Raw genomic sequence first — 13,613 nt, forward strand, 5'->3', positions numbered from 1 at the left:
AAACCAGTTATTTGTTTTCGTCAGTAACTAGGAAACTTTTATATAGCACTATCCCAAGACAGGATATCACATAGCACAACCTTTGATATACAAGTCGTGGTGCACTGGTTGTAACACAAAATAGCCCAAATGGGCCTACCGACGGGGATAGATGCTAGACCGACCGCACATCAGGCGACTACTGTATGTCGAACATTTGATCATCCTGACACAATTTTCAGAGAAAGCCCGCTATATTTTCCATTTTCAGCAAGGATCGTTTGAAAGAACTTGTTCACAGAGATGACAGTATATACCACGGTCTTTGATATACCAGTCCAGTAACGCTCTATTAAAAAGTCCATCGTAAATTTAATACACATGCAATGAATTGTTTAATATTATTTTATTCCATAATAACACCCGAACTACTGTACGTTAAAGACGCATTATCCGATCAAGTGGGCAAACGTATCCTTGATTTTATTCATCAGTGGAAACTGTTTTCCACAAACACCAGAGAAATCGTCAAGATCTAAGGCCCAGACGAAAATCCCGCCGAAACCTTCGTTCACCACATACTGAACCTGAGAAAACAACAAACGTATCTAAAGAATATGCTTCGGTACAGTGTCGTTATCACAAATTAATACTTTTAAAGGGACATTCCTGAGTTTGCTGCATTGTAAGATGTTTCCGAGTAATAAATTAGTTCTACGATTAAACTTACATATTAAATACATTTCCTGGTTTAGAATATAAGTGTCTGTATATTCAATATGTTTCTGGTCGTGTTAATATTTGTAAGAAGCCCAAACTGGATTTTGTCTTCAAATAATTTCGTACGTACAAAAAAAATTGTATTTTTAGACATAACATGAAATTTAACCTAGTACAAACATTAGAACGATCAGAAACGCGTTTAATATACAGCCACTAATATTTTATGCAGAAAAATATATTTGATATGTAATTACAATTGTTAAAATGTCTTTGTTAGTCGATAGCATCTTACAACGTGCAGCAAACTCAGGAATGTCCCTTTAATAACACATTATTTATTATAATAGAAACAATTCCTATAGTGACGTCTTTAAAATGAATAAAGACAATTTTGGATTTTAAGATTTACTAAATAAACGTTACTGCTAATAATGTGTATTATTATATAACTTTAGTGAAATGTCTTAAAATATCAGTGAAATAAAAATGTTATCAGTGACGATAACATATTTTACAGTGAAAATTTCACTATTTCACTCTAAAAAGTGTTATCGTCACTGTAGAAAGTGTTATCTTCACTGTAAGAAAGCCGGAACTATTTTGCTACTGGCATTTTAAAAATAAAGGTAAATTGCCAAAAGTTATATAATAAATATAAAATTTCATGTTGTTTTTTTCAAATATAATTTATATTTCATCTCGTGAAGTTTGCAATCATATCACTGCATATCATTGCAAGCTTCACTCGATGGGATATAAATCATATTTGACCAAAAACGCGAAAATAGATACTTTTTAGAGAAAAAAATAACTGGTAATAATTTGTATAATAACTAACAACTATCGTCTATATCGTAAATAAGTGGATTTTAGACAATCTAATTAAAATTAGCTCCACTATTACATGTGGATCTAACAGCAGCCCGTTGGAGCTCATGTCCAGTTGACCTTTCATTCGACCAATCAAAACCTTCAAAAGAATTTGAAAACATTCGGGTTTATGCCGAGGGTATACGAAATGATTCGGGTGAATTACGAAGTATGCCGAAAACTAATTTTAATATAAAATTTTATGTAAAATTCGTTTCAAGACGAAAAAAAACCCTGTGATTGTATAGCCATAAAATCTGTTTATACTAGTATACAATCCAGAGTTAATTACCGCACTTTCCCCACTGTTTTTTTAATGTTGAAATATACCAACAAGTTCGCCTATTGCATAAATAGTCTCGACCGATATTTTTAGAATTTGTATGCTCCCGAATAACGTTATAAAAGGCGAAGTGTAATTGGTCGATATTTAAATTGTTATTTATAGATGAAATGTCATCTGGACATGGGAGTCCATGCAGTGTTGTCAGATGGGATTTTTGAGAGATACAATTGCAGAATAGAATAATAAACTCAATGACAGTTATTATCATGTTAATTGGCTGTTAAAATAATTTATTTCTCTTGGGACAAAACCTTGTTAATAATTAAAACTCATTTTATATTCTCCACCTACAGCATTACTTACTTTAAACCATATGAATAATAATTGGACTAACAATAGGTAAGCGTGCATACCTTCTCTTCAATACTTTTCTCGTCATCGTACCCTACCCAGCGGTCGCCGTCAACGAGGTATGGAACGTGATAATCCACCAACCTGTGTCCCTCCGCGCCCTGTTGCAGCAGTTTACACACCTACAAAATAATATCGTTTGAATATTTAAGTAGTAGGAAGGGGCGGATCCAGAAAATATTTGGGGGAGACTAAGCGAAAAAGGGGACAAGGTCAAACTCATGAAAAGGGCAACCCAATGATTTTTTTAAAAAGCCGAAACAAAATAGGCACATAAAAATATTTTTAGAGGGGGCGGGTCCCCTGGTCCATCCCTTCGATCCGCCTCTGGTAGGGTGATCTAATTGTCATATCTTGTATCCAGCCTTAGTGGTGTGGTGGTTAAGCCATCAGACTTACTGGTCTCCCACTGACGAGGTGCAAAGCCACTAAACCAACTTCTACCTTTTATAAACCTCTAACAGTTAGCACGCTTGTCTGGACAGACCGCTCTGGCGGCTGAAATGTGTGCCCAGGACAGCGTGCTTAAGACTTAATTATATAAAAAGACGAAGTTAAAGAAAACGAATAGGATATATGGAATATAGAGCTGTTGACAATTTATAAAGGAAAACAGTTTACTACATAAGAACAAGATAATGGTTGCCGAAAAAATATAGGTTTATGTTCGTATAGACTGGATGCGGCGCGTGCGTGCCGTCGGACAAAAAGAGAAATTTAAATACATTAGCTTCAATGCGAGCGTCTAGACTGGATGCGTGCGATGCGTACGCCTGCAAAACGCACGTTGCTGACGCATCAGACTCAACTGTACCAGTCGAACTAGTACACACGCTGTATCTATTGTATATCAGCCATTATATTAGTTTTCGAAATAAATAAAACATATACTGAAATGGAAAAAAAAAAATGTCATCACCTCAAAATATGCCAAGGATCCTTTCTGTTTGGTAATTTCTCCGGCTCTTCCTGCACCAATCGTAGGGGACCCAATTCCGGTGTGATTGCCGTCTTTGAGAGTAAAAGTGTGTGCAGTAAAGGGAATACCGATCATAATCTTTGACTTAGGTACGCCATGGTTTGCCCAGGCAGTTGCCGACTTTTTCTAGAAAAATGACAAATCAAAAACGAGAAAAATAAGTGAAAATAATTTTTTTAAAGAAATTGAATTTCATTGAAAAAGCAGCAGTCAGATTCGAGGTTGTAAACAAAAAAATGTTACGAATAGATATAATAATACATTTAACTGATTTTGTAATACTGGATACATTCTGGTAGCAAAATATAACCCCACACTTGTATACAAAGGTTAGAGTCATTGTGTGTTTTACAGCAACGTCAAACATGCGATACGTATTGACAACTAACAGTTATTATTATAAATGATAAATATTGCTGTTGTTGTTTATAGTATGGTTTATACTATGCAAGTAACTTTGGTACACAGTGTCTCATCTGGCTCTGGTGCGTGGTAGCCCCCGAGTACTCTGACTGTAAGAGAGCTAGACGGACATTTGGACATAAATACGCTCTCATTATTTATGTCCAAATGTCAGTCTAGTTCTCTTACAGTCAGAGTACTCGGGCTAGTGCGTGGATGACTTATGGTATATTGTGTTTAAAGGGACATTCCCGAGTTTGCTGCATTGTAATATGTTTTCGACTAATAAAATATTTCTACGATTAAACTTACATGTTAAATATATTTTCTTGTTTAGAATATCAGTGTCTGTATATTCAATGTGTTTCTGGTCGTCTTAATATTTGTAAGAAGCCCAAACTGGATTTCGTCTTCAAAATAATTTCGCACGTACGAAAAAATATATTTTAGGAAAGAAAACGAAATTTAACCCAGTACAAATATTAGAACGATCAGAAACATGTTTAATATACAGCTACTAATATTTTATGCAGGAAAATTTATTTGATATTTAATTACAATCGTTAAAAAGTCTCTGTTAGTCGATAACATCTTAAACACTGCAGAAAACTCAGGAATGTCCCTTTAAGTGCCCTTGGTACATGACATGTCTCGTCTGTACCTGGAGCGCGGGACACTTACAACGGTAAATGGCTCACTGTCTGGCCCATCTAGAGCGCTGTGGTGGCCGGTGTAATTTTCCCAGCCGCCATGGAAGTCGTACGTCATCACGTTAAAAAAATCCACGTATCTGTAACGAATCAGGCGAAAATGAAACAACAATAAATGCAAGATAGTCTCTTCATAAAAAGCCAAGCAGTCTCTTAATATACATGCATCGATCCACCAATCCGTTCATCCATCAGTCTATTTATCTATCCATCCATTCAGATATACATGCTTACTATACAACATGGGCGGAACGTAGCCCAGTGGTAATTTGTAAAGCACTCGCGGAATGCGCGATCGGTCTAGGATCGATCTCCGTTGGTGGGCGCATTGGGCTATTCCTCAGTGCACCACGATTGGTATATCAAAGGGCGTGGTATGTGCTGTCCTGTCTATGGGATCGTGCATATAATATATCCCTTGTAACTATTGGCAAATTGTAGCGGGTTTCCTCTCTAAGGTTATGCCAGAATTACCAAATGTTTGACATCCAACAGCTGGTTGGTTAATACATCAATGTGCTCTCTAGTGATGTTGTTAAACAAAACAAACATTAGCTTACCACACAAAATGCAGACAGTCAGACAGACAAATATGCACAGATTTTTGGCGCGGTGCGGTCACTGCTACCGCAAACCGTGCCACTCACATGGAAACACTACACGGCAAACGTCGTACGTTAATAGCAAAACAAATCTTGAATTTAATCAGAAATGGTTAATAGCGAATTAAAAAACAAATTCCTGATTGTCTGCATTATTTCCTGAATCCCTGATATGGGACGAACATGAGCGGATCCAAGGGGGGGGGGGGGGGGGGGCCCAAACAAATTGTTCAAGTGCCCTCAAAATGTCCAAGTGCCCTTTTTGTTTGTAGAATTTTTTTTTTTTTAAGTAAACAATAATTATATTGTAGATAAATGAAATCAAGATTTTCGTGTACATGCGCAAGCTTGCAGATATGTGTCTGTGTTATTGAGTCTCAATGGGGCCCCATTGAGGTTCTAACGCGAGTGACGCCAATTTACTTCATTATTGCTAGTATATTATGACGTAGAACTGTAGGAATTCATATTAATTGTAAATATCAAAACTTGTAGTAAGGTGCCCTTTTGACGAGTCAATGTGCCCTTCTTTTTTGGTCCCCCCCTAAAAATATTTCCTGGATCCGCCCATGACAAAAACGTCCCTTAAACGACATATGGTAACGAGTGTTAGCTGAACAGACTGTACCTTTCAAGTCACGCAATCCGTACGATCGTTACCATGAGTACTTGTCACTAAAATATACTTACTGGCTAATTTTCGACGGTTCATAGTAAGTGGCGACGACACCGGGGTTAGCCGACACAGCAACCGTCAACATTAGGTTTTTGTTACGATGAACAAAGTGTTCTTGGTAGAAAGCGTGTTTCAGAACCTAAAAGAATAAAAGATAAAATGAACAGGTATTAATAAAGCACATTATTTGTATAGAAAGGTAGACATCTATAGACCTTCCCACAGGAAATGCCTTTTTTTATACTATGGAATTTACTACAAACTATTTCTGAGCCTATTTGTTTTCTAAATTGCATACAAATATAGTGGCTGGGTTGTTGGGTGTTTTTTTTTTTTGGGGGGGGGGGGTTTGCTAGTTCAAAAACACTTGCTTTTCGTCTTACGTCAGACCAAACTAAAGTTGTTTAGTCCCACCCCACCCCCCACCCCCCCAAAAAAAAAAAAACCCAAAAAACCCAAAAAACAAAAACAAATTAATAATAATAATAATTTAAAAAAAGCCAAAATAACAAACAAACAAACAAACACAAAAACAAACAAACAAACAAAACAACAACATGTTTGTATGAGGTTGGGACGGGCTATACACCAAAGTACTGATGGTCAACAATCCCAATATCCTAACGGATGATGCATTTTCTTACACACCACTGGCTGCTCTACGGTGATGATCTATCGCCACAGCCATACCATTTAATAAAATAATAACGATCGAAATTGATTGCTCTGTCACATATAAATTAACCTGGGCTGAATTCAGCCTCACCGAGTAGAAGTAAAGTTTTGTTTTGCTTAACGACACCACTAGAGCACATTGATTTATTCGTCATCTGTTATTGGATGTCAAACATTTGGTAATTTTCACATATACTTTTAGAGGAAACCAGTTACATCTTTCCATTAATAGCAAGGTATCTTGTATATGCACCATCCCACAGCACATACAACGGCCTTTGGTATACCAGTCGTGGTGCACTGGATGGAACGAGACAGCCCAATAGACCCACCTACGGGGATCGATCCCAGACCAACCGCGCACCGTGCGACCGCTTTACCACTAGGCTATGTCCCACCCCATATCGAGCAGAAAAACGTTCGATAGACTGGTTTATTCGCTTTACGTTAAACCAAATGGCCATGTCTGAGACCAGTCAAACAGTTCGCAAACGTTAGCGTCGCTCGCGGTCGCCAAAGACGGGAGGAAAACTGATTGTTCCGTGCCGCATAAATCATTAAAGTTCTGCACGCGCTATTGCCGTAAATATATATTTAGATGGAAAAGACGTTTAAATTGAGTTTTAAAGGGACATTCCTGAGTGTGTTGCATTGTAAGATGTTTCAGACTGATATAATATTTCTACGATTAAACTTACATATTAAATATATTTTCTTGTTTAGAATATCAATGTCTGTATATTCAATGTGTTTCTGGTCATCTTAATATTTGTAAAAAAAAACCCAAAAACTGGATTTTGTCTTCAAATAATTTCATACGTACGAAAAAAAAAAAAAATAGGAAATAAAATGAAATTTAACCTAGTACAAATATTATAACGATCAGAAACAAGTTTAATATACAGTCAATAATATTTTATGCAAAAAAAATATATTTGATATGTAAGTACCGTCGTTAACAGTGTTTATTAGTCGATATCATCTTAAAAATTGCAGCAAACTCGGGAATGCCACTTTAAAATGTTTTTTCCAGGATATGTAAAACAAAACAGAATATTACATTCATGTCTGTTAGATACCATTTATGTTACAACTAATTGTTTAAAAACGTATCTAGCGAACAAAGCGAAAGTCAACACACGAAAGACGTAATTTAGCATAACATTGCAAGCTTCACTCGATGGGATATAAATCATATTTGACCAAAAACGTGAAATATCCTCTATGTATGATTTTGACAGTTTCTAAATAACAGAACATAAAGAAATTTTAAAAGAACATAAAAAATAGCTTGAGAATGAATTGAACTTTATTTCATTTGGGTCATAATATTGATAACTCATTTATTATCTTCTATATCGAAAATAGATGGTTTTTAGTCAAAAAAATAACTGGTAATAATTTTTATAATAACTAACAACTATCGTCTATATTGTAAATAAGTGGATTTTAGACAATCTAATTAGAATTAGCTCCACTATTACATGTGAATCTAACAACAGCCCGTTGGAACTCATGTCCAGTTGACCTTTCATTCGACCAATCAAAACCTTACTTGCAAAATCATGCCAGTGATTTGAAAAGAATTTGAAAACATTCGGGTTTATGCCGAGGGTATACGAAATGATTCGGGTGAATTACGAAGTATACCGGAAACTAATTTCAATATAAAATTTTATGTAAAATTCGTTTCAAGACGAAAAAAAACCCCGTGATTGTATAGCCATAAAATCTGTTTATACTAGTATACAATCCAGAGTTTATTACCGCACTTTCCCCCCTGTTTTTCCAATGTTGAAATATACCAACAAGTTCGCCTATTGCATAAATAGTCTCGACCGATATTTTTAGAATTTGTATGCTCCCGAATAACGTTATAAAAGGCGAAGTGTAATTGGTCGATATTTAAATTGTTATTTATAGATAAAATGTCACCTGAAAAGACGTATTTTAGCCACCGGCAAACATGGCGTCTCAAGTGACTGTAGTATATACCTAGTTTAAAGGAGGGAAACATTTAGTAGCCAGACGGTCTACTGGCTTTGGGATTCTGGACCGGCCTCGGTGGTGTCGTGGTTAAGCCATCGGACATAAGGCTGGTAGGTACAGGGTTCGCAGCCTGGTACCGGCTCCCACCCAGAGCGAGTTTTAACGGCTCAGTGGGTTTGTGTAAGGCCACTACATCCTCTTCTCTATCACTAACCACTAACAATTAACAAGTATCCCACTGCCCTGGACAGACAGTTCAAATAGCTCAGGTGTGTGTGCCCAGGACAGCATGCTTGAACCTTAATTGAATATAAGCACGAAAGTACGTTAAAATGAAATGAAATGGGATTCTGGTAGTCGGAAGTGAATTTCGGATGCCAAAATACCCTGCAGGCTACCGCTAAAGTCTATGTACAGGGCCGTACCCTGACCAAAATCCAGGGGGGGGCACTAAATTTTATAAATAATTTTTAACATACTATAAAGATTAAACATTTCTATGCTATTACTGGAGATATATATATTTAAAAAAAGGACAAGATTCTCAGGGGAGGCAGCTGCCCCCCCCCCGCCCCCCCCCCCCCCGGAGGGTACGGCCCTGACGTATGAATACGTACACGCAATAACTCCGTGAATCGTTGCTTATCGCCGTCAGGACTGCCTCTACGAGTTGGAAATTCCCAGTCAATGTCAAGGCCGTCGAAACCTTTGTCGTGCAGATACTTCATGGCGTTGGTTGCGAAGGCTTTCATGTTATCGCCAGACGAGACCAACTTGGTGAACTTCTGAGACCCCATGTTCCATCCTCCAAGAGACAAGAGGATCTTCAAGTGCGGGTTGTCTACCTTCAGAGCGCGCAAACGGTTGTACCTAATAAAATAATAATAAAATTTAATTTAAAAATTAAACCTTAGGGTTATTGTTGGTATTAGTGGCCAAGTCATAGATCGTAAGGTTGTACCTGCGCTTCTTGCCACCCCCCCCCCCTCTCTCTCTCTCTCTCTCTCTCTCTCTCTCTCTCTGTGTGTGTCTGTCTGTCTCCCTCTTTCTCTGTCTCTCTCTGTTTCTCTGTCTCTCTCTCTCTCTCACACACACACACATACACAAACTCGCTCTTCCTCGATCTATCTCTCCCATACTATTTCTCTCTCCCCCCCCCATCCTCTCTTCCCATTCTCTCTCTGTCTCTCTCTCTCTCTCTCTCTCTCTCTCTCTCTCTCTCTCTCTCTCTCTCTCTCTCTCTCTCTCTCTCAACAACGGTGAACCCATATTTGATATGTTTTCATCTTTTACAGTACTTGGTCAGGATATCGTTCTTGAACCTTCATGGGATACAGACACGCAAATGAATTTAGTAGTGATTAAATAAAACATCTGTTTCTTTTGTTTTTTCAGAAATGTTTTGTTCCTCTACGTTCTTTGTTCTTCTTCTTTGTTCTCGTTCTAGCCAGTGCACCACTACTGGTATATCAAAAACCGTGGTATGTGCCATCATGTCTGCGCGATGGTGCATATAACAGGTATCCTCTGATGACTACGAACGAAAAAGAAAGAAATGTTTTATTTAACGACGCACTCAACACATTTTATTTACGGTTATATGGCGTCAGACATATGGTTAAGGACCACACAGAATGTTTTTATTTAACGACGCACTCAACACATTTTATTTAGGGTTATATGGCGTCGGACATAATATGGTCAAGGACCACACAGATATTGAGAGAGGAAACCAGTTGTCACCACTTCATGGGCTACTCTTTTCGATTAGCAGCAAGGGATCTTTTATATGCACCATCCCACAGACAGGGCTGATGACTACCGTAATTTCCTACGTATTGCCCGCTACAGTAGATAGTCCGCAGCGATCTATATTTACGTTTTAGGATAATAAAATGCTCAGATAGCCCGCTCTGATCCGGCAGATAATCCGCGGACTATCTGCATGTAATTGTTGAAGTGATCACGTGGTTGCCTGTTCGCTTGTACCGGTAAGCTGATATTGCTTTTGTCACTAAGACTGCGTTGTTTTTATGGTAGGCCTAATTTCCTCCTTGCTTCTGTCACTATGACCGAGTTGTTTTCATTGTAATTTCCTCCTAGCTACTTTAACTACGACTGAGTAGTTCTCATAAAAGCTTCATTCTGTATGTTTAGATCACAGTTTGGCAGTCATTATTGAATCATGGATTCGCCAAGTAGCAGAAAATGTAAAAGGAAAAGTGATGGTGATATTTAAGCGGATTACAGTTCCGAAAGTAACTTTTACCCCTGGTGTTGTTGTACGTTGCAACAAAAAGGGTTGGATGAATGAAGAAGAAATGTCTGTTTGGACACAAAGTGTTTGTAAAAAGCGGGCAGGGTCATTTTTTAGTCAGGCAAAGTGCCTTCTAGTTATGGATAGCATGTCAGCTCATAAACTTCAAAGTGTCAAAAGTGAACTGAAAACGCTGAATACTCATATAGCGATAATTCCAGGTGGATTAACAAAAATTCCAGCCACTAGATTTGACGGTGAACCATGTATTCAAGGTTAAAGTACGAGAGCAATGGGAAGCTTGGATGTCTGAAGGACTGCACACGTACACAAAAACGGGACGCATGCGCAGCGCTTCTTATGTCGAAGTTGTAAATTGGGTGCTGAAGGCATGGGAGTCTGTTGATAGAAAGATAATTATTAAAGCATTCCATAAAGCTGGAATATTAGAAGCATCAGAACCGTGTGATAGTGACAGCAGTGATGACGATATTCCCATGTCCACCATAGCAGGTCGCTTAGAAAAAACTCAGTTGCAGCTTTTCGATAGTGAATCGGAAGACTCCGAATTCGACGGATGGGACTGAACTGTCACTGTGTTTTATGTTTAACACCGTTAATTGTGTTTAAAATAATTTTTTGCATACCGGTACTATTATTTACTTTTATGATTTTGTTTTATCAGCCCGCATGTTTATTAACAAAATAAAACGAATAATGATCACATAGTCCGCACCGCCAGATAGTCCGCAGGAGGCATTTTTTGATGTTTTAAATCACATAGCCCGCGGGCAATACGCAGGAAATTACGGTATGAGTCATAACTACCAAATGTTTGACATCCAATAGCCGATGATTAATAAATCAATATGCTCTAGCGGTGTCGTTAAAACAAACTTCTTGTTTGTAACCATTCTCACTTATATTCATATGCATTCGTTCTTATTCACTCTCTGTTCATTTATTCATTCATTCATGCATACGCATATGAATTCAATCTTCTTTCTTCGTCTGCGTTCAAGCTATAGTCGATCATGCTTTAGATTTGGAGTCCGGTTGTGGTGATAAAAAAAAACAAAAAAAACGCTGTCTCTGTCAAGTCTTCTTTAGAACCCAAAGCTTGACAGCCAGTGTTGTTCCGTTCGGCCAGTGCTTTATCCCGGCTTCATCGTAGAGGAGGCAGAATTGCAGGATGTGTTCTGGGGACTGTGGTCCTGTTTGACATGGGCATTCATCAGTGTCTGCCAGTTTCAGACGGTACATAATATGGGATCTGAGATGGCAGTGATCGGTTCTTAACCTGAAAATGGTTGTCTCTTGGTATCTCTCCAAATGATGGATTGGATCCTTGGTTGTAGCGTGGGTGCATCGGAACGTTCTCTTAATTATGGTGTTTGTCTCTCTATTCATTCCCTGGCGTTCAATCGTATTCACACATATTCACTCATTCATATTTATTCCATTCATTCATTTGTTCACGTGCGGTGGATCTTTATTTATTACAACAGATTATATCTCACATTTTTGGATCATCATCCGGATCAAATGCTACTAAGTGCGTGGCACTGTTGTCCAAGTCAGCGAATGCCCATATAAGGTGCGTACACAGATGGGCGCCATAGTTTTCAGGGTTGAACGCTTCTGGATAAGGGCGATATCTTGCCCAGCTTGACAGGTAGCAGACACGTTTAAAATTGGCAGCTGATGAAAAATAAAACATTAATATGCAATATACTCTTACTAATGTGAAGAAACTCAATTAAAATTAAAACAAAACGAAGAAAGAAAATAAAGAGGTACTTGAATATATTGGGGAGGGGGGGGGGGGGGGCCCCTAGGTTCTCCTGGATCCACCTCTTGTTTGTACAGCCCATTCCAAGTTTGCATAGTAGAAGAAAGTTCCATGTCAAAGTATTTTAATGTTCAGTTGACCTTTCTTCGTCGACGGTGATTGGTCGGTCATATCTGTCTGTCTGTCTGTATACACAAATAACAACACTTGCTTTGGGCTTTACTACAGACGTAGATTTCCAAAACGGAATGACACTATAATTTCGTTTAGGTTTAGACTGAAATAAACGAATCTGTAATCTGAAATATATAATAAATACAATTTGATTTGTTTAACGACACCACTAGAGCACATTGATTTATTAATTGACCGCTATTGGATGTTAAACATTTGGTAATTTTGACATATAACCTTGGACGGAAAACCTGCTACATTTTTCAATTAGTAGCAAGGGATCTTTTATATGCACCATCCAACTGACAGGATAACACACCACATACCACGGTCTTTGATATACCAGGCATGGTGCCCTAGCTGAAACGAAAAATAAACCAATGGGTCCCACCTACAGGGATCGATCGTAGACCGATCGCATATCAGGCACGCTCTTAACCACAGGGCTACGTACCCACCCACTCACCACCACCCCCTCCCCCACCCCCCGAAATATTTAGATAAATGAGTCTACTGTTTTACCTCGATGTTTTGCATGACATCTGGGTTTACAAAATCTTTCACGACCCCAACCCCACACCTTCTTCCCGACGGAAATTAAAACAAATACCCCAATACAAACAATTAAACAAAAACAAACACAGAAAACAACTACTACATCTCAGTTCATTCTAAATATACATGTATACCTAAATTATTACAATTGCGGGAGTTATTGTTCGCATTCATGTATATCAACATGTTAATAGTACTCCCCTCCATCCCCCAACTCAACGCACGAGTATAACAGAAGCATAAACAATTTATTTACTTATTGAATATTAAAAGCTTGTAAAAACACAACTTATTCATTCATTTGATTGTTGTCTTAAATTAACAAATAGAGCTCTGACAGTTGATAAAAGCAGAATTACGAGGTAACATATGCTACAAACAAAAAAAAAAAGGTTAAAAGACCTTACAATAATACGTCAGTTTGTCTGTAATAAACTTAGACCGAATATTTCTGTCTCTGTAAAGCTTATGGGGCGGGCCTTAGCTCAGTGGTACAGCGCTCGGCTGATGCGCGATCGATCTAGGATCGATTC

The 13,613-nt window shown here is 38.1% G+C and overlaps 1 protein-coding gene across 1 annotated transcript; it reads right to left on the bottom strand.

Moving 5' to 3' along the window:
* Positions 1 to 370: 370 nt before the first annotated feature.
* Positions 371 to 10,478, bottom strand: LOC121379698 (acidic mammalian chitinase-like). The gene is made up of 7 exons (XM_041508349.1): positions 10,465 to 10,478; positions 8,920 to 9,172; positions 5,653 to 5,777; positions 4,332 to 4,440; positions 3,189 to 3,374; positions 2,272 to 2,391; positions 371 to 566 (listed from the first exon to the last, which is right to left on the bottom strand). Exons 1-7 carry the CDS (start codon positions 10,476 to 10,478, stop codon positions 429 to 431), a joined length of 945 nt encoding a protein of 314 aa, XP_041364283.1. The 3' UTR covers positions 371 to 428.
* Between the last annotated feature and the right edge of the window lie 3,135 nt (positions 10,479 to 13,613).

This window comes from Gigantopelta aegis, chromosome 8 (assembly GCF_016097555.1).
Source record: "Gigantopelta aegis isolate Gae_Host chromosome 8, Gae_host_genome, whole genome shotgun sequence".
NCBI lineage: Eukaryota > Metazoa > Mollusca > Gastropoda > Neomphalida > Peltospiridae > Gigantopelta > Gigantopelta aegis.

Coding starts and splice junctions, on each gene's coding strand:
- LOC121379698 (XM_041508349.1), bottom strand. Junction 5,778..8,919: donor GATTCACGGAGTTATTGCGT/GTACGTATTCAT, acceptor TTATTCTTTTAG/GTTCTGAAACACGCTTTCTA. Junction 4,441..5,652: donor GAACCGTCGAAAATTAGCCA/GTAAGTATATTT, acceptor GATTCGTTACAG/ATACGTGGATTTTTTTAACG.